Source organism: Haemaphysalis longicornis, unplaced genomic scaffold, assembly GCF_048455015.1.
Source record: "Haemaphysalis longicornis isolate Haplotype H1 unplaced genomic scaffold, Haemaphysalis longicornis Haplotype H1 scaffold_6, whole genome shotgun sequence".
NCBI classification, from domain to species: domain Eukaryota; kingdom Metazoa; phylum Arthropoda; class Arachnida; order Ixodida; family Ixodidae; genus Haemaphysalis; species Haemaphysalis longicornis.
Genome location: NW_027526407.1, coordinates 24,263,729 through 24,284,644, shown reverse-complemented (window position 1 = coordinate 24,284,644; position 20,916 = coordinate 24,263,729). Strand labels below are relative to the sequence as shown.

At 46.8% G+C, this 20,916-nt stretch overlaps 1 protein-coding gene across 3 annotated transcripts in view; it reads right to left on the bottom strand.

Moving 5' to 3' along the window:
* Positions 1-20,916, bottom strand: part of LOC144142312 (uncharacterized) — a 50,141-nt gene that overhangs the window by 6,190 nt on the left and 23,035 nt on the right. For 2 of the 3 annotated variants that reach the window (XM_077673721.1, XM_077673720.1), the window contains exons 11-17: positions 9,696-9,772; positions 3,684-4,008; positions 3,405-3,620; positions 3,110-3,328; positions 1,505-1,657; positions 1,390-1,446; positions 1,254-1,328 (exon numbers count right to left, since the gene is read on the bottom strand). In XM_077673721.1, the coding sequence (XP_077529847.1) occupies positions 1,254-1,328; positions 1,390-1,446; positions 1,505-1,657; positions 3,110-3,328; positions 3,405-3,620; positions 3,684-4,008; positions 9,696-9,772 (1,122 nt within the window). The remainder of the gene's footprint in view (positions 1-1,253; positions 1,329-1,389; positions 1,447-1,504; positions 1,658-3,109; positions 3,329-3,404; positions 3,621-3,683; positions 4,009-9,695; positions 9,773-20,916) is intronic. The other variant, XM_077673722.1, reaches the window with a different exon arrangement.

The following is a 20,916-nucleotide window of genomic DNA, read 5'->3' as shown; positions in this document are numbered from 1 at the left end:
GCTTATACGTTTACTTATACAAACAATTATCCGTCGCTGCTGCATTGTACTAAGTTACGTACATCTGCTTGTCCCCTTATTTCTTTTTCTTTTATTTTGCTCACAAACAGTGCTCTTTGCTAATGTTTCATTCAGTATCCTTCTATAAATGCTATGTTTTGTGATATCTACTGCAATTTTTATTGTTGTTTATGTCATACACATCTTAAAAAAACAAACATTGCACTTGTTCCTAATATTTTTTTACTATATTCAATGTCTTGTATGCCGCGCCATGAATCGCCTGGGCCCTAGTCAAGTTGTTTATACAACTTTTAGCCCAGGAATCCATGTATAGTCATCTAGATCTCTTTTGGTGAATAAACGAACTGAACTGAATACAAACTCACTTGTCCCGTATGATGTAGTCACAGCTGAACTAACACGTGGGTAGCTTCCCCATCATGTAATGTATTTTACGTTTAGTCCCCCACTTGTTACAAAAGCTTTCAGTTGAAATGATCGTCTGCAACCGGTAATGGCGCAGCAAGTATATCATGCAAAAAAATTATTGCAAAAACTTGCTGCCCTTTTGGACATCTAAATTCCTAATTTCGGACGCCTGAAGTCATAAACAAGTTGTAAACGACGTATAATGGTCAAGGACGAACATTTTAGTGGGAGTATGATAAATAAAAGGGTGAAGTAACCGACTTTTTGTCTGGAGAGTTGTCAGATCACCTCTCGATCCCGCCACTCGTTATATCTGCCGTTCTCTTGAAAGCGGTCAATAAATACGGGCTTGTAATATATGGAAAAACGTGCTAAAGCTAGTTCAGCTAAGAAGGAATGTAAAACTCGGTTTCGATCTTCGAATCAGCCACACCCAATAAAAAGTGTTTGGGCAAAGCATGTTTCATAAATGTCATCTTCGGATGTAATGAGCCAAGGCTACGCTTGGGATTATAAACAGGTAGGAAATGAATTCTGCCGAATATTTTGAACCAAGAGCCTTTCTGCAGAGCAAATAAACTGCAACCCCCTTCGATGAGGGGAAAATGACACAGAGGACAACAAAATCGGTAAGGGGTGGTTATTGGCATAACAAATCTTAGGAGAAGACATACAGCAGCACCCACGCCGTCGTCTGCCTTCTCCAAATTCCAAATTCTATACAAAGTACGCTACACAATCATGCCCCGACTAGCCAGAGATGGACTGGACACATTATTTACTGGATATTTTTTATTTGCCGAAATGAAGAGATCACCTACTTGCTCTAGGTCACTCGTGTAACCGTTGTCGGTGGCTCCGTTTGTTCCCACCAGGTCGTTCGCTTCGTCCTCCACCTATAACATTTCATGCCAAAAGTAAACCTCGCGCCACTGCAAACATACCTTAATAACAAACCTCTAGCGGGGAACTTTCTTCCTGTCGCTCGTCTTCGAGGACTTTATTCGCGTACAACTACGAAAAAGAGATGTCAGTAAGCCCTGTTTGCGACCACAGATGAGATTTTCCCTACCTCAAAATAGGTCAATAATTGTTGGCAAGTGACGGTCTCTCCGTTGATTTGTTTAACCAGGAGCTTATCTGGCGCCAGTAAGGATGGCACTAGCTCCTGTAGCTGTTTCTTGAAGCCATCGTTGATGTCTGACAGGCTTGTCGCAGACGCCACCTGCATGAGCACCGAATCCCCACGACAGTTCAAGTTAGCCCGCTGAGTTGACTTGGGCTGTTTATAACCACATCCTAGCAGCAGTCAGATGATAATGACCAATAAGCGTAGGCGGTAGCTTGAAAAAAATTTAGCCTTCTGCATTAGGAGAATATTCAAGTTGTGTGGAAGGCGTGTAAGGCCTTGGTTATGTCACCCTTGCAGGTGTGAGTGGCATAAAAGTTCGAATATTGGTGCGTTTTGTTTGCCCTGGACAGCGCGGTTGTATCTAACAATGTAGAACACATAAGCGGTACAAAAGCTTGAAACGAACTAGCCGCGAGAGGAAATCATAGCACAGAGCCAAACAAGTCCAAGTTGTCAAACTGAAAAGTAAGTTTATATAAATACACAGACTGCGTTATTCAGAATGACCCGATAGACAAAGGTAAAAGGCCCAGAACAGCAAAGCCTGGTCTCTATTTTGAATGGCACAACTGGGTAAATATTGCGTAGGATAAAATGTGCGCAAGCATTCGAAGTATCTTATAGACTACAGAGATGCATACGCGGCGAATAAGCTCCCTCCATTGGCTGAAAGTGGTAATATAATACAGCAAGGAAGTGGGAACATTCATTCCTCAATGTGACGTTACCACGAGATTCGAAATTTCGGTTTTTTGTCTGTTTAGGCTTCAGGGCTGAACTTTGTATAACAACACCTACATAAACACTACGTCCGCAAAGTATAACTAAACAAACTATCATCCTCTACGTCTAAACTACTAAATTTCTTAGGGCTCGTCGTCACTAAGCGAGTTGTCATTTTGTCAGTACGTTTTAATATGACAACAATCAATTACTTTTTGGCGGTCTTTATAGCACCACAGTTTGTTAACAACCAGAGAGGTGTAACAATGCCTATCATGTTTCTTGAATGTACATGTGCACTTTTTTGTGGAGACCCACACTGACTGTGGGGACCTTCTCATTTTCAAAAGTATGACCAGAGTCCTTCAATGCCTTTCGAAAAGCATTGACAGACTCTGGTACAACCTTACCCCTATTTTCTACGAAACTCGTACTGAATGCCGACCGCCATATCAGAATGCCATTGAGAGCATTTCGGGGTGGTCAGAAAAGTAAAAAAAAGAACTATTCTGAATTCCACTCAGAAAATTTTGTATGCGCCCCTTCACGATGCCAAACCCACGCACATATATTGTGGAACCGTGCCCGCCTCTCTTATACTACGAATCACGCCAATTATTGTCATTTAATTGTTCAGACTATCTCTCATTGCGCAATCACATTCACAGAACCCTATACGAGATAGTTAGTTAATAGCTTAAATCATGCCACTGTCAGGCTACATTGCGAGCCGTTGCATTCTTGTGCGGTTCCGCATTGTCTGGTTGCCTGTTTTTACATTAGAGTTTAAGCTGCTTGAGAGTATAATAGCTTAATTCATACCTTGGGACCCGGGTGGGGCATAAGGAAGAGACTGATCTGTGTGAAGCAGGACCGTATGCGTTCCCACAGGTGCTGAAATTCTTGGGGGTGCCCCTCCGACGTCTGTAACAGACTATCGGAGATGATTGAGCCATCTACCGAGCCATACCTAGCTTGATATGAAGAACTCCAGTCTCTGACCAGGAATAAAAGCTTCTGGTACGGCTTTTCTGACTTTCCCTGTGGGACAAAAAACGGAGCAAAGAGCCTAAATTATTGTAGTTCAAGCCTCCCTTGCACCCCCTGTTATCCTCACCTGCTCGACCAAGGTTTCGTACTCGTCAGTGAGGAGCTGTAGGTGTCGAAGGTCATTCTCCGTGATGTTCTGAGAGAGGTTGTAGATCTGGACCGAGCTAGTCATGGCGCTTAAAGCAAAAAGTCTGGTACAATCCCTCATAGCGAGCCCACCGTCAAATGGCCCTTGAGTTAACATAAACAACACCGCCAGTTGCTGACCTTGGGTTGTGGTAACCTGCGCAGATCCCACATTCAGAGAGAATTAGCCAGAGTCAACTACAAGCAACGCAATTCTCACCACAAAGATCTCGTCCAAGAGGAGAATACCAGTCGTGTCGTGCTCGCCGCTAACACGTTGCTTGAGGCGTCCCTGGTATACTTTGGAGTAGTTCAGCCAGCCGGTCTGGCCCCTGCTACGCATGTAGCGGATGAAAATGTCCAGCAGAAAGCACTTGCCTTTGCCAAAAGGCCCTGCCACGGATACCACTACGACGGGCATGTCCTTCACGTGATCGGCTAGCAAAATGCGCTTCAATGCCACCTCATCAAACTCGAAGCTGTGGTCATCCTTGGCACGGATTACTGGCGTCCAGGTTGTCTCCACGTTTTTGGGCGCCTTGTCCCTGCGTACGAAAACCCTGATTGTAGACCACCACCAGCGCTGCCCTGGTTGCAAGTGTTTAAGATATGTCTGGTGCAAAGTAACAGTATTGCGCCGCCATAATTAGGATGATTTCAGGAGAGTAGCCAGTCGAGTGCTCTGCGCGGAGACCGAGGCGAACGCGAAAAGCTTCTGTATTTCATCAGCCATGCAGAAAGCAACTAAATCTCACCAACAGGAAACAATACACTTTCCAGACCTTCAACCAGAAATGTGTGCACGTAGTGGCGGGCCCTAAAATTTACACCTGTGTACATGATGCAGTATCATGAAGGTCTCACTTACGTAGAAGATCTGGTGCAGGTGTTTTATATCAAACACAATCACTGCTTGCTGCACAAGGTATGACGACGCTTTGGTTTCAGGCTACTCTGTTTTAACAAAAAAGGCTATTAAAATTCCTAAATTTTCCGGAACAAGACAAGTTGAACATCTACGACATGTGTTAGTCTTGATTCGGTGGTCGTGTGTATCTTGTAAGGCGAACCTCTGGGTCGTCGGAAGAACACCATCACTTCAGGGAGATGTAATGGTGAAATCTGATGGCGAACCTTTTAAACCAGACGCAACTCAGTCTGTCGTTCTTTCAGTAAGCCCAGCCTATTGATGAACACGCAAGAATTTGTGTTCTGATAACTATGTGAGAAGATTTGGGAGAAGCTTCAGTTGTAATGCAAATTGAAATGACAGCACGTTTACAAACGAACCACCTGCATAACGAAACGCATGAAGAGCCTCGTGTTCTGTCTTGAAAAGTGTGATGCATCGCTTTGCAAACAACTTCCAATTGAGTGGAGGTTATAACGTATTCCTGGGAACGACATTCACGCGTCTGTACTTTTGTTGGACAACGTCTTTGGTTCACTGGCCTCGTTCCAACAATGTGCGGTGCATTCTCTACGAATGAGGGGCGCCGGATTTTGATGTGATGTCGCCTGTTCACTGAAAGCGTCCGCAATACCAGCACCACCAATAGGTTAAAGCCTTTAATAGCACCTGTGCTGGAAATGATGTTGCTTCTGCTGGATGGGCCCATGCTGTTTGCGCAGTCGAATGTCCAATATTGTCCCGATGCCAAAGACGACGCAGTTGTCTTCAAGGAAAACAAGTTTATTGGAGCGAACTTGTGCTCCCCTAACAACTCAAAGAATACACAGGCGGCGAAGCAGCCGTCAACAAAGTGACGTACGCAAGCCAGCGTCGGCGATCGGAATGCCACGGCGTCTGGCCTGCAAGCTTTTATCTTTCGGCGCGAGTGTTTCTCGACCCATCGATTTACATCTACATTATATCAAAGAAGATTACTCGAGGCTAGTGAGGTTAGGGCGAAACGCTCTCTGTATCACAATGAGATAACCCATGCGGCAAAGAGTAAAGAACGGAACACGCGCTTCGCTTAGGACACAGATAACACAGCCTGGCGCGGCCGGGCACTAAAAACAAAACACAAACAAACAAACCCCTGCCTAGTTCGCGACATTACTCCCCCTCTGAGAGTGCATCGACCCGATGCTCAAATAAAACGACAGTCCGAAGAAACAACAAAAAAGTCCGTCATCTTGCCCAGTAAGCTTCAAGGCGAACCACGGGGACGACTTCGGGTTGCGTGCGTCGTCGTGATGTGCCGTAATCACCATCGGGATCACTTCGTAGGTAAGTTGGCCAACACGTCGTAGAATCTTGTAGGGTCCGAAATACCGTCACAGAAGCTTCTCACTGAGTCTGCGTCGTCGGATGGGAGTCCAAACCCACACACGATCTCCAGAGTGGTACTCGGCGTCTCGGCGTCGGAGGTCGTAGCGGCCGGCATACACCAGCTGCTGGTCCGTTGTACGAACTCGAGCGAGCTGTGTTGAATGCAAACGTGACATATGGGACCACCTCGTCCCGGGTCATATGTTCAACGTCGACGTACATGGACAGCATATCCGCAATCGTCTTGTTCAAACGTTCCGTTAGTCCGTTCTTTTGGGGGTGGTATGCCATCGTTCATCGGTGATCCATGGTGCCATAGCGTGAGATTCTTTGCATGATCTCCGCCGTCAAGGCCGTTCCGCGGTCCATGATTAGGACTTCAAGGGTGCCGTGTCGCAGCACAACTTGGCTTATAAAGAACTTCGCCACTTCTTGTGCAGTCCCCCTCGGAAGAGCGGTGGTCTCTGCGTAGCGCGTCGTATAGTCTGTCGCTACAACAATCCACTTGTTTTCAGATCGTGACGCAGGAAACGGTCCCAGAAGGTCCATTCCAATCTGCTGGAAGTGATTCGATGGGACGGCGATCGGCTGCAGAAGTCGGGCGGGTCTCGTCGGCGACGTTTTTCGTCGCTTGCAGTCACGGCAGCTCCGGACGTAGTGGGTGACGTCAGATGTAAGGCGGGGCCAGTAATACTTCACCTTGATTTTTTCAATTGTGCGAGCTGTGCCGAGATGTCCTGAAGACGGGTCGTCGTGGCACGCTTCCAAAGTTTCGTAACGAAGATCTGCGAGATGACAAGAAGATAATTCGTTCTCGTTAAGGGGCTAAAACTCTTTTCTTCATAAGGACGGAGTTTTTCAGGCTGAATGCAGGTAAGTTGCGTTTAAAGGCCCTCGGCACAGCGACGTTGCGTCCTCTGAGGTAGTCGATCATGACAAGTAACTCGGGGTCGGCAACGCTGCTGGGCGGCTAGGTCACTCTGCGCCACGACTCCGAAGAACGCGCTCTCTTCATCGAAGTCTTGAGGTGATGCGTCAACGTGGGCGAGGGACAGACAGTCGGCGTCGGAGTGTTTCCTGGCGGTTTTATAGACGATTGTGACTTCAAATTTTTGTAGGCGCAAGCTCCATCGCCCAAGACGCCCAGAGGGGTGCTTTAAATTTGCGAGCCAACCCAGTGCGTGGGGGTCTGTCACATCCTTTAATGGTCTGCCAAGCGTGTATGGGCGAAATTTTAAAATCGCCCATATAATAGCGAGGCACTCTTTCGCAGAGACTGAGTATTTTTTCTCCTCCTTTGACAGACCACGGCTAGCAGAAGCGATTAATTTCTCGCAACCACTTTACTTTTGGACGAGGACGGCAACCAAGCCTACATCACTGGCGTCCGTGTGCATTTCTGTCTCGGCGTTTTCGTCGAAATGAGCGAGCATGGGCGGGTTTTGCAGGCGTTGTTGCAGCTCGCAGAATGCTTTTTCTTGGGCGTTTTCCCAGCTGAAAGGGGTGCTATCCTTCGTCAAGCGCGTGAGTGGCTCGGCAATGCGTGCGAAGTTTGCGACGAAGCGCCGGTAGTATGCGCACAGTCTGAGAAATCTTCGCACGCCCTTATTGTCTTTGGGTCTTGGGAAGTCCGCAATGGCTGAAGTTTTTGCCGGGTCAGGCAGGGCTCCTGCGGCGTTGACGGCGTGGCCCAAAAACGTCTCGGCAATATTAGTACAGCTGCTTTCATCACGATGTGCGTAGCGGCTGCTTCCATAACATCTTTCCATCTATCCGTGACACGGCAGCGTTCTCTATACTTTAAACGTTGGGTCATTGTAGGTAAGTACGTTATTCGGGGACACTCCCCAGAAGAAGCGATATTTCTTGTAGCCATGGCTGGGTTCGTCAGATGGAATGGAAGCTTGCAACATTGTGTAAAGGTGACCAGGGTGAACATCGATGCGAATAAACCAATAAGCCGGTAAAGCCGGAAATGTGCCGTTTCTGCAAGTTGTTGGCAAAATATCATTAGGCGGACTTCGAAAAAATAAATGTATTCTTGTTTAGGCCATGTTGATTTCGGCCGAAAAAACGTCCTTCATCACTGCCTTCTTCAATGAAGCATGAATGAATGGCAGCAAGCACGAACCGGGAATATTGAAAGCGTGCAAGCTTTTTCTCATTGGAAAACCAAAAGGTACCAAACTGGTTTCCATCCTTCCACTTTTGAATCCCACGTTTCTGCGGACGTCCTTGTCGGACGCAACCGCGCTATTTTTAGCGAAGACGATCACTGTGACTTGGGAGACCATTCTTATCAGTGCTGTGTGGCTCCATGGGCCTTGCGGTCCTGGTTCGGTGACATTTTTTATTGAAGAACTGAAATCCCTTCACGCACCCACCCCCTTGCTCAACCCCTTCAAATCGCGACCTGCACTAATCCCCACCACCCCTCACCTCTCAATATCATCGCCCTGCAGGCGAAGCCGACCCTCCATCCTTCGCCTCACCTACTCGTACCACCACACATTCAAGCTTTTATATCCTTTTGCCACTGTCCTCCCCACTCTACCGCTTTATTCATTCAAGCCTGCACTTCACCATTGCTCCCTTATTAAAGCCTTCCCGCAGATCCCCCTCATATCATCTGGATTTCTTCCGTCCCCATTTTTCCGGCACGTTCTCGGCCCCTCTATCCCCTGTACCCGTTCATGGAGGCTTCACTCGTTGATAGTTTGGGTTGTTTCGATGGTGCAAGACCAAATTCCATGGGCCCACTAATTTTGTTAGGGCGGTTCCAATGTAATTATAATTTTGAATAGCCAAACATTTGTCCTTGACTCCGCTTCGCCTCAGTGAGTAAAAGAGTTCTAAGCAAAAACTGCTGGCTGGGCCAAATGCAAATGAAAAGTGATGACGTATACAAAAGCACACGCTATTCTTAGTTCTATCCGTGCCGAGAATCGTACTCAGCCTTCTACCTCGTCTAGTGGAGCAGCGGTAATTTGGTTCTCAGGTCGCTGTGGCAGTGCGCAGAGTACGAGGAATTTTGTTAGGTAATTGGCAATTAACGTTTCTTATCTGTTACAGCATAAGAGTTCTTCGGTATCCTGTTAATTTTTCAACAGTGTATATATCACCCTTTTCTTCAGCTGCATGGGTAGTAAAGCCGCTGCGTAGCCGCGTTAGCAATGAGATGACGGCTCACAAACAATGAGAGTACTATCCCCGCGTATAAACGCGTCCACAGCAAACTAGATTTTTGAACCCATGACACAGACCTTGGGTGTTTACTGCTTCCCTAAGTGAGCCAGGAATTGCTTCAGCGATGCTCACACTTTAAAGCTGTGTTCAACAACGAGGGTACTGGCGGTCATTTGCATTCATAGCTTGTGTCAAATTCTTTGAAAGCCAAGAAGCGTCGACACCAGTGCGATAGCTTGAACTCTTGGAATGGTCTTCCTGGTCTCGTATATTTATATTGTGGGTAAGGAACGAGTGCAACACTCTACCACACGTCCTTTTTTCTTGCAAGGAATACTGAGCGTGCCTATTCCCGCGATGGAGATGAAGTCAAGAAGGCAATGGAACTAATTACGGTTTGCAAAGTTAAGTTTGCTGTTTTAAAACCGTAAAGATCTAAACGACATGCCACTGCTATATAAATCTCGATGTGTGTGTGGCGTAAAAAAACTACCCCAGTTCAATGAAAATAGTTTCGCCAATTGAAGCCACTCAGCCAGAGTTCCCGGTTATATTGGCACTCTGGCGGGGCTCCAAAAGGAAACTGAATCCCATCAACACTTTCTGCGTGTCTCGGGGATTTTCCAAAATAATAAAGGCGTCATATGCAGTGCTCGGGATCTTATCTCTCTGTTTCGCTCACTGCCTTACTCGCGATGTCAAATGGTTCACCTTGCATATTATGCCCTCCATGACAATATCAGAAGACAGTAAACTCATTATACCTACCTGCATTCATTTCTTGAATTGAAATCACGCTGTGCGGGCATTTCAAAATCCTCAAACTTTTCCTTCAGGCCAACCATCTGCCAAGAAATTGGCACAGATATGAATGACATGCAAGGGAGAAGGAATTTTCAAAAACCATTTTAGAAAGCGAAATTCCGCAGAAACAAAGCCAAACGTATGCAGCGATATCACAAAACATGCGGAAAGTCGCACATTGTAATATTTTTGTGGCATCGCTGCCTAAAATATCCGCCATCGGCATTTAATTGGCCATAATCTAAGCGACTGGATAACTGCCGTGTGCTCAGAACGCTATGCAAGAGCGTCCTCCCGGTATTAATCCCTCGAAATTCCACTTAGGGGCAACACCGCACTTTTCACTTTGCGGTTTTCTCTGCCTGTGTAGTTCAATTTAGAATTAGTTTATTATTATAGAAAATAGATAACATGTGCCTGATATACAAAAGGAGCTCCCATAGTCGAGGACTGCAAGGGGACCCCCTGTACAATATTTAAGTGAACAAAGTGTAATATACACAGCAGAAAGACAGAAAAAACAAAAATACATCAGTAATACGGTTATATGCAAATAAAATACGAGTACCCGTATGCAATTCATTAGCAATCAAGGTGCAACAATGTATGCAAAGATAAAACAATAAGTAAATTCATAAGACAATAAACAAAAACAACTGGAAATACGAAAACGGGCTAGCTACTGAATATTGTATATTTGTTGGCATGTTTTCAGTTTCATTTATTGTACAGCCGTGAGCTGAAGTAAACGGACCACGGAAGCGGTGGCCAAAACTAATCGCTGCGCCGCCTGGTTGCGCGGAGCCAGCTGTCGAGGCTGCGCTCAGTGCAGGCGCGACCAACCAGTTTTGCATTCATGCCACTACCACTTGCCCCTTAGCGACTGATTCTTGCTTCGATAAATCAGCGCCAGGGAATCACGCCGCGCAGTTAGGGGAACACTGCTGGGTACCGCCCTATCATTGAAACCGCTGCTACTCACCTGATATGCGGCAATGGTTCTACGCTGTCACACATAGCGTGCTGTGGCTGCGTATACGGCTCGTGCCCTTTCTGTTCTTAGGTATCACAAGGTCACAGTGGTAGAGCATTGAAGTAAATACATCCGAAAAAAGGGCCGACCAACGTGGCTGCTTTCTCTTAGCTCAAGATGGTGTACGGGCTAGTTTTCTCGTTTTGATATTTTGTTTATTTGCTTTTATGTCGGCTGGGCTGATGTGCGTTGGGCTGCGGAACACTCGTGTGGGAACGTTTTTTGCCTTCCGTCGCTCCTGGGAAAGTCTGGATGTCGCGTATTATGCCTGAAACGGGCGTAGGTGAGCTGACAAAGTGTCAAACATTGTTACCAGTGTTTTTGCCACCTGAGCGGCACCATTTTTGTCCTGGGTTAGGGAGGTGACGATAATTGTTTTTGTGTGTGTTATAAGGGTCATGGTAGACAGAAGCTCTCAGTAAAGGCACGAGAACTGTGAAGTCAGTCGAGGGGTCAAGAGGTTTAAACGGGTTGAACACGAAAATGTGTCCACGGGGATTATGTTGTTAAACCTACGCAGTCGCGTTTCGATTCCTCGCGGGCCTACGGCTGTAGCCACTACCGCAGAGATATGTTGAAGAACGAGTGAGTGATGGCTCTTCTGTAATGCCTGCGCAGCCCGTCTTCTTCGAATACCGGCGCCGGCTGTCACAAAAAGGGAATCTTCTGCGCGGAGCTTAATTTTACGCGTGCATTGCATGGCTAGGAATTTATACGGAGCACCCGAGGTTTGGTTGTTGAGTGATGCAAGTCTCTCAGTTGAGATCTGTTGTCTCGTTGTTTCTTCGGTAGCGTGTTTTAGATAAACACCTTCGAGTTTCCGTATGAGAGCGTGAGCTAGAGTTGGGTCATATGGCTATCTATGTAGACAACAACTGACTGTATTTGTGCCCGGTCAGGGGCCTAGAATACGGGTAACTGATATGTCCTCCTCACTCTTTGTTGTGACGTATGTTTTGGAGGCGGGACGTTTGTAATTAAACTTAAGTGCATGGCGTTGGGAAAGAAATAGGGCTTGCCGCAGGACTTGGGATTTGCCCGACCCCTGATCTTTTGTATCAGTAATACTCGGCCGGTAGCATGCCGAGGACTCCTTCTGGGCTTGCAAAAGTGGTGGGGTACCCCACGATGAAATATGGTGATACGTGTCGTATTGTCCCACCATTAACCCTTGCAGCGAAAGTCACTCATACACATCTCTCCATGCCCGCCTTTTGAGTGTGACTTTTCTGCATAACTGAAACGTTGTGCAAAAAGCGAGCTTTAAAATTTGTGCTGTGCGGAGAAGTTATTCTAGCATATCATGCGGTTAATCCACTTTTTTGTAGTTCGCGGCAGGCTTTGAAAATAAAAGGAACTTGTGAGTATCGCGGACCTTCGCGGACTTTTGTGTCTTCACGGAGTGTCTTCAGGTGTCTTCACCGACCTTTTTTTCTCTGCGGACTCCCATCTGAGAACGACGGCCCTGTGCAATGCTTTGTGTAAATAAACTTGTTTTTTTTTTATTATACCGTCGTTTGTTTGCAGCATGCCGTCGACCATAAGCTAGTAATGTTTTCATCTTAAATCATCGACTGACCGATCCCTCTTTGGATCAATTCCTTCAATTTCAACTCGTGTCACAGAAGTGCGCTAGAACTGTCAATGCCGTTTCCAAGTGCAAATAAATCTAATTGAAAACTAGTTTGTATGCGTTTCGATAGTCGCTTGGGGTTCAAAGCGGGGTTCAATGGCACCCCAGAACGCAACGCAGTTTTTGAACGTTAAATGTATGTGTCGGTGCCTCGCACTTGAAAAAATTGCGAAGCTGGATTTTCCTGAGCACTTGCGAGAGGACACAGGTGCCGCGTACGGCAAACGAAGTTTCATAGAGCAATGTAGTACATACCTAAACACAGCAGTATTTGTGAATGTGTAAGCTTATGTACTTAGCATGTAAGCTTATGTAAGCTTAGCATGAATAGTTTTCAACTTCGGTAACATTCTCAGGACGCCTATAATTTCGCATCCATCATCAAAACCGACAAAGACAGTATTTTTTCTTATGTTCTTTGACTGCACAGTGATATTTTTCTGATTCATTATCTGCTTCAATATATGACGCGGTGGGGTAGGGGGTGCAAAAAAAAAAATTCCCGCGCCTTCCCGCGAGGGGAACAGGAGTAAATGCAGAGCATTGGGGCCTCAGTACTGATTGAAGGCAGTGTTGCTTCCATCGCTTCTTCCGTGATGCTGGAGTAGCAGACACGAGTGAACGTGGGCATGAGCGTCAACCAAGGAAGGAAGGAGCAACGCAGAGACTGAAACATGAGCGACCGCTGGCCGCTATATTTGTAGCGCGCGCAGTAGAGGGAGAGCAGTACGGGGGGGAGAGCGCGCATGCGCAAGCAGCGCGCGCCCTTCCACGCCCCACCGCGCTGCTATCACGCACCTGTTACGCCGAGACCGCGACGGAGCGAACGGGCTTACTACGACGTATGCGCGCGCCAGCTGCTGTTGAGAGAGAGGAGGGAAGGAGAGGCGCACCTGCTGCGGACGCGGAACTGTTGACACCGTCCGACGCAGGAACAGGCGAGGCTAAGAAATGCTCTGCATTTAAAAGCTACAAGCTCCAGATAATCACCAGCGCGCCAACTCTGGCAGCGGGACCGCGTTGCCGCCTATTGCACCAGCGCGCCATTTCCACAGCAGAGAGCAAAAGGGCCGCGCGGTTCCCCTGGCGTCAATTTATCGGGGCGCGAGGCAATCGCGAAGACGCGAGCGATAGCGGCATGTGTGCTGTGCTGCTAGGCCGCGCCTGCGCTGTGCGTGGTCTCGACAGCAGGCGCCGCGCAACCAGACGGCGCAGCGATTAGTTTTGGCCACCACTCCCGTGGCCCGTTACTTGAGCTCACGGCTGTACGTGACGTTTTAGTATCCGAGGAATAAAGTATTCGGAAATGCAATCTCTGAGTATGAACAGCCTGCTTGCCGTGGGGAATACGAATTTTGCCCAGGGTTGAATTATTGTTCTGGGCAAACCTCGTGACATCAGCGTTTGTTTTAGTGATACTAGTGTTTGTCGCGGAGTGCCAGGGATCCATTCTGTGTTGAATAATCGTCGGTGCGGCCGAGAAGTCAGCGCTGGTGTTCGGTCCCACTCTGTTCGGAGTGGGTGTGCCAGAGGGTTATGGGTAGCCTTGCATATTATTCTGAACTGAACCACCCAGTTATGTGCTATTGTAAAAAGCGAGGTGAAATATTGCGGTAGGGATTTTTACCGAGCACCACAAAAATTACAACCACAGTGAGGCCCATTGCAATAAAGGCCTCTACCTATAACTTCTTTTCAATGTCCTCCTCGTGTACCACACATTATTCTTGTCGTTACGTTGAAGAATGGCATACAAGCAAAGAGGGCAGTGCTAGGATTGTGTGTTTTCTAGGGAAAAAATAATTGCAAAGTGCAGTTACTACGCAAAAAAACCAAAGATCCTGAGATTTACCTCAAAGAAAGAAGTTGAGCACTATAGAAAATAGAGTTACCTAACTCCGGAAGCGGAAAGTCTGGAATATGGCATATTGTCTGGTGGTTTGAGCGTTATGGGGAAATTTTAAAAACGTTTTTATTTTGGCATCCGAATGGCGTAGGTATACCTTAGCAGGTTTTATATCATTCGATGTAGTTTCACAGCAGTTCTATTTTTATGTGATGCTGCAAAGTCACCCATAAGTTCGCATGATCATAATGCCGCCCTCAAAAAGCATTCGCTTTGATAATAATATCTGCGTGAATTTTTTCCAATGGGATATAGGTTTGATTTCGCTAAAAACGATGGTGCGAGGACTAATCTGTTTAAGGTATTACCCGGCAATAATGTTAACAGTCATTTATTTCGAAGTGGCCTAATCAGGCAAGTGGATAAAACGTGGAATAGTGTCGGCCTTCTTAGGCTTCGAAATCTTCTGTTGTACGTTTTCTTACGAAAGCGGAAATTTTGTCTGATAACGGGTGTCCCATGTCTGCGTACAATAACATGTCAACGAGAATTATTCCGACGTCCATCGATGGCCACTTTCCAGGTAGTATAATCCGCCGTTTTGCTACAGTCCGTACGTCTGCACAAAACAACTGACGTATGAGGACGGCCAAGATTACAGACGTACTGGTCGTCACGGAGCAGTGGTAACGTCGGTTGTACCAAGGCGTGAAACGAAAGGGCGCATGATGGTTTTGTCAGCAGCGAAAATGCTGCCCCACGTGAGACTATTTCAGTTCCTCATAGCACGTTAGGTGGTCAGTAGCGAGGGAAGACTAGCCTTTCCCAGTCATTCACCTCGACGCCCTCAAAGCTGGTGTGAGAGTGCTCCAACTATTCGATTGAAGTCCATAGCTGAGTCGGTTACTCAAAGGCAGTTTGCGGTAGCCTATTTCGCGGCACCTCTTTACTTGCCAACTCTCAAACGGCGCTTTCAGAGAGCTGATTAAGGTCAATTGTTTAATTCATTTGAGCGTGCGGAAGTCTCAATATGGCACAGTGTCGGCTGGTCACAAGACTGAAGAATTCGTGAGGGCAGTGCCTTGTCAAGGGTGCCGGAAATTTGGGCGCAGAAAATACGGACGGTTCTTCACGGCTGGCGGTAACCGAAGGTAAAAGGTGAGCTGTATTTTATACTACGACTGTAGTTAGTAGGACACTAGTTTTCTCCTGTCAGCAATGCTTCATATCATAGGGTACCATTCTTTCTATTCCAAACCAATCCAGATGCAATCAAAAGCGAAACAGAAAATCGAAATCAGTACGGTGAGATCGCATTTAAGTGTTGAGTGGCATACACCCTGGTTCCAGAATAGCGTACGCGGGGAAAACTAAAAAAAAATAAGGATCGACGAACAAAGCTTTCGCATTACTTACAGCTTTCTAAGCTATGCTCTCTATAAACAGAGATCGGCAGGTGTCCAAACTACCCTATATTTACACAAAGAACAACACGCAAGAAATTGAAGCTGACTCATTTGGCGCATTGGTTTGCCGTGATTATCCAAAAATACATCACAGCTGAGACGGGGGCAGAGGTAAAAACAAACGAACGCTGAAGCCGTTAAAATCGAAAGATATAGGCTAGATAAAACATACCATCGTAAGACACTTATTAGAATGTTATGTATAGTCTGTTTAGAGCTTCTTATCACTGGAATGTCATCCTACTGGCTTTCTGCCGCATATAGATGTACCAAGGCGTTGGCCGTACTCTCTCAGATATTTTGTTATAGGATTTTGAAGCGGCAATATTTAGACAGGGGACGAAAGGTACAGACACAAGCGCTAACTGAAATTTTATTTTTAAAACGACATATATAAATGCAACAGTGGTAACACAAAGTTGCTGAGTCACCCACGCTTGTATTCTAAGATGTAAGGTGCGATAACGATAGTTCGACTCCAACGGAGCGTTTCCGTACGCAGCTACTACATTTCCGATCTATGCTTCACGAGCACGAAAGGTTATCGAAGAAAGTCTAGCAACCAGGTTTTTTAATTGCCGTTGCCTAGGAGAGCAAAGTCTCTCTGCGCTTCTGTGGCTCAAAATGTGAGCGTGAAAGGTAGCAAATGCGAGGTGTTGGTCAGTTTGAGCGAAGGGGAAGCCGTGTAGTGTATAAAAATGTTTATTCCGTGATGTCTAGGCCGGGTTGAACAATTTTGCTTTTTCCATGGAGAGAGAGAGAGAGAGAGAGAGAGAGAGAGAGAGAGAGAGAGAGAGAGAGAGAGAGAGAGAGAGAGAGAGAGAGAGAGAGAGGGGGGGGAGAGAGAGAGAGAGGGAGAGGGAGAGACAGAGACAATATCTTTGTTCAGGTAGCAATAGTTGCGGTTTACGAAAATGGGAGTAGTTTATTGAAGAGATGGCAGAGCTGAAAGGTGGAACCTTAGTCTACGGCACCAGATGCAGGAAATCTTTCCTTTCCTTCTCAATTAGCCCGCGCTGAACCTGGGGAAACGAGCTGGTCAAATCTGCTTCCAATGATTCGAAGAAGTGGAATATGTTATGTTTTAGTTGTTCTCCCCTGGCCATACCCTTGGACACGGCTATGTTGAGCGCACGAGGGTGGATACTTCGCCTATTTTGGCCGAGTTCAAAGTTAATGTCTGAATTTCCCACCGAACTCCTTAACGCACATGGGGTTTCAGACAGCTGCGTTGGTTTTAGTCCACATAGTTTGCGATTCTTAGCCATTGAGACCTCGTTGTAGTCAGGGGAAAGGTTGTGTTCGCAGGACTGTGTTTCTGTGTTCCTTTGTTAGTCTGTAATGATGTCATGCTTTTATTTGATACATTCGCTATTCGCATTGCCAGGAGGATGGCTTCAACTTCCCCTTTTTCGTTCATGTATGTTTGAGAGTCGTGCAGGCACAAAGAGTTCCAGAGTAGTCAACTACGACAATTGGGGCCTCCAGCTTTCGTACATCCCGGAGTCGATGTATACTTTACACTCGTCATATTGAAGCTTTCGCCGAATGGACTTGAGCCTGCCATACCGGCCCTTCTTGTGTAGGATAGTATCCTTTTCAAACACGACAGCGTTATTAGGCTCATTTTTCGGTTCCCGCGTGGCTCCTAGCCGTCCGCTATCAGCCGTGCTCATCAGGCGTCCCCGGAAATACGTCACCGCTGCCAGCCGGAAGCTACGACTGAGGCGGCAAGACTCGATAGCTCCGCTGAACCCGTAATGTGGCTCTACGACAACAGAAGTTTCGAAAGGAGGCATTGATACAAAGTCGAATACGAAAGATAGGACACGCCTATTCACCAGGGGCCGCACCTGCGCGGTGAAGATTGCTCTATGCCTAGTCGGTGGTAGCATGATCGGCAGACATGATCGCCAGCCGTGCACGCAATTTACGTAATCAGACCAATGCGGGTTTCCACCAGAAGTTCAAAAATATAAACTTCCGGTAATTCATGCCCCGACGCTACCCGCGGACTACGAGGTATGTCGTAGTAGAAGCCCTCGGAAGAATTTTGTACACTTTAGGATCTTTAACGTGCGCCGAAATCTCGACACACTGGCGTCTTTGTCTTCTGCTTTCATCAGAAGAACGACCGCCGCGGCCGGGTATTGAACCAGCGGACTTGGGCTCAGCAGCACAACGCCTTACCCAGTGAGCCACCGCGCTGTGTTTTCCACCGGGAGTTATGCCGGCACCAACAGTGGATGACCTTACTAAAACAGGCTACAAAGGATTAACGCCGGTCTCTCAGAAATCAAAGAAGGCGTGGAATATAAGCCGCAAATAGCTAAAATAAAGCCCACTATATAGCGTCCAATCACATGAGTTTTCAAAATACTTTTCAATAATCCCACTGTTATGTATCCGCTGAAAGCTCGGTTTGGTAAACGATAGATGGCGCCACGCGGCCAAGTTAGAAATCACCCTAACAATAAGTACGAATATCATCCAAAAAACAGCCACGTAAGAGCTATTGCTCGGTGGGGTGCTAGGCAAGCAGGTAGTTCTCAACTCACAATCGCAAAAAACAGAAAATGTAACAAACTATTGCCCAAAAGCGAAACGTCCCAACAATAAAGAGCAAGGAAAAGAGAAAAGAAGCGATAACACCCATGTAACCACTGATAATTAGCAGAACACTGCGAAGCCTGCCGTACAACAAATTTACCCGCACCAAAGAAAGTGAAACACCATCATCAGGACAGCATATAAGGCAGTTGTCAATCTCGCAAGTATGTCCATGAGAGGAACTAAGAATGGGTGGACCGTCAAGATAAAAGAATGAACATGCATAGACGGGTCTAAAAGAAAGGGACGGCCATTTACTCGATGGATGAATAAAATACCCGCATTCGGAGCAAATAATGGACTAAGGAAGCGCAGGACAACAGTGGGTGAAGCTGAATAGGAGAGGCTTTCACGCTGCAGTCCTCATAAGTAGGATGTTGGTGATAAGGATGATGAATAGGTCCTCGTCTTGTGTCTTCCAAGAGCATTTCGAGAAATCCGGGAAACAACGCACTCTCCGAGATCCAAGAAAGCGGTTGTAAAAATAAAATCGGGAAAGGCCATCATACCGCCTTTGGTGAGAAACAGCTCCCCCAAAGAAACACCCACAAACAGAAAAGATAAGACAGACACCCCCACCCCTTTGAAAGGTAGCCATGGCACGCCATGATAGACATGGAACCGATTCAGTGACCCCGCATAAAAACTCCCCTCTACCAAAAAAAGGATACAATCCTACACAAGAAGGGCCGGTATGGCAGGCTCAAGTTCATTCGGGGAAAGTTTCAATATGGTGAGTCCATAGTGTACATCGACTTCGGGATGTACAAAAACACGAGGCTTCAATTGTCATAGTTGACTACTCTGGAAATCTTTGTGCCTGCATGACCCTCTAAAATACATGAACGAAAAAGTGGAAGTTGCCGCCATCCTTTTGGTAATCCGAATAGCGGATGTATCAAATAAAACCATAACATCATTACAGATTAACAAAGGACATTACACAGTTCTCTGGAGGCAGAATACCAATTGCTTCGGAACGATATTCCAATCCATAATGCAGAAAGTTAAGGTCACGTGGACAGCCGTATCCAATGGTATGAAAGCGAACGACGCACTATGCAAGATGTACACGAACTCACATACCGTGCTCCTTGGGACCACGATTACGACACTTCTCTTTTCGAAAAACGTTAAGAACAAATCCTCATCCGATGCCTAGGAGCACAGTCTCTCCCCTCGCTACAACGAGGTGTCAATGCCAAAGAATCACAAACTCTGTAGACGAAAACCAACACAGCTATCTGGCGAATGCAGGTGTCTTTTTTTTTTGGTATCTGACTATGTTTCACTGTCCTCCTTTCCAAACTTGTGTTGTCGTAGCGCCACATTACAGGTTCCGCGGAGCTCTCGAGCCTTGCCGCCTCAGTCGTAGCTTCCGGGTGGCAGCGGTGACGTATTTCCGTAAACCCCTGATTAGCACGGCTGATGGCGGACAGGTAGGAGCCAGGGGGGAATCGAAAAATGAGCCTAATAACGCTACCGCGTTAAAAACAAGAAAAAACTAAAACAGAGTAGTTGAATTAAGAAAATGTATCGGTCGCCGATGTCGATGATTGAAGAGATGATATGAGATGATCGCTGAAACGATGACTCGTTTGCTCGTTGGCCGACGGCACATAGCTGACGACGGTCTTCTCCAAGCAAACTTAAAATGTACAATATGTAAACTTTATTTACACTAAGTATTTACAACTCTCAAGACTCATGACCGCATACAAGAGGTCGGGCAAGGCCCGCGTCGAGCGGCGCTCGCCGTGCTCCCTCTGTTCCCAATCTCTCTTGAATCGTGTTCAATCCTCCAACAACTTCAGACTCCTTGCTTTTACCCCTAAAACCCCGCCCACAAACAAGACGTGACAACATGAGAGTGAGGATGGCTCATTGATTGAGGCACCCTAGGCCACTGATTTACCACCGTGACAAACAAAGCTAGGTAGATTCAAAATAGTCACGTGACCCACCTGTCTCATTTTCATATCGAAACCCAAAGGTAATCCGCAAAACACAAATATAACAGAAATGAAAACAAACCAACTAGAAACAGACCTAATGACGGGAATCGGCTCTCGGGCGGCACGTCTTAAAGTATTGTCATACCGTGCACGCCTATGCTTGTGTACCGCGCCGCCAGAATTCTTGTACTTTGTAGACACGTGGAGCGCCTAACAAAGCCTGGTCGCCCACCTTTTGATGCATCCCGGCCGCCGAATCTCCAGGTGGAGACGTGTGACGAACTGAAACTTCGTCCAGTAACTTTGAGCAGTGAAACTCCCACAGACAGAACGTCTGGTGACCTCTTCCTATGTTTGATCCAAAATTTGACCCCTTGACCGACCTTTAGCTCCCGTCCACTTCGGGGATTCTCGTGGCGGTAATCGCAGTCGTTAAAATGTCAACGCTCTTCCTCCACCGGCTTCACAAAAGAACGCAAGGAAATCCTTTTTCAAAAACTTACTCCGCTTGCAACTATTATGGAGTGACCGACGCGTTTGTATACGTCCTCTCTGGGCCCGCTCGTCGGGTGGACACAAAAGCGCGGCGAATAACAAAGAAACCTCCGCGGTCTCTCCTTACGCCCCTCGCGCCCAAAAACA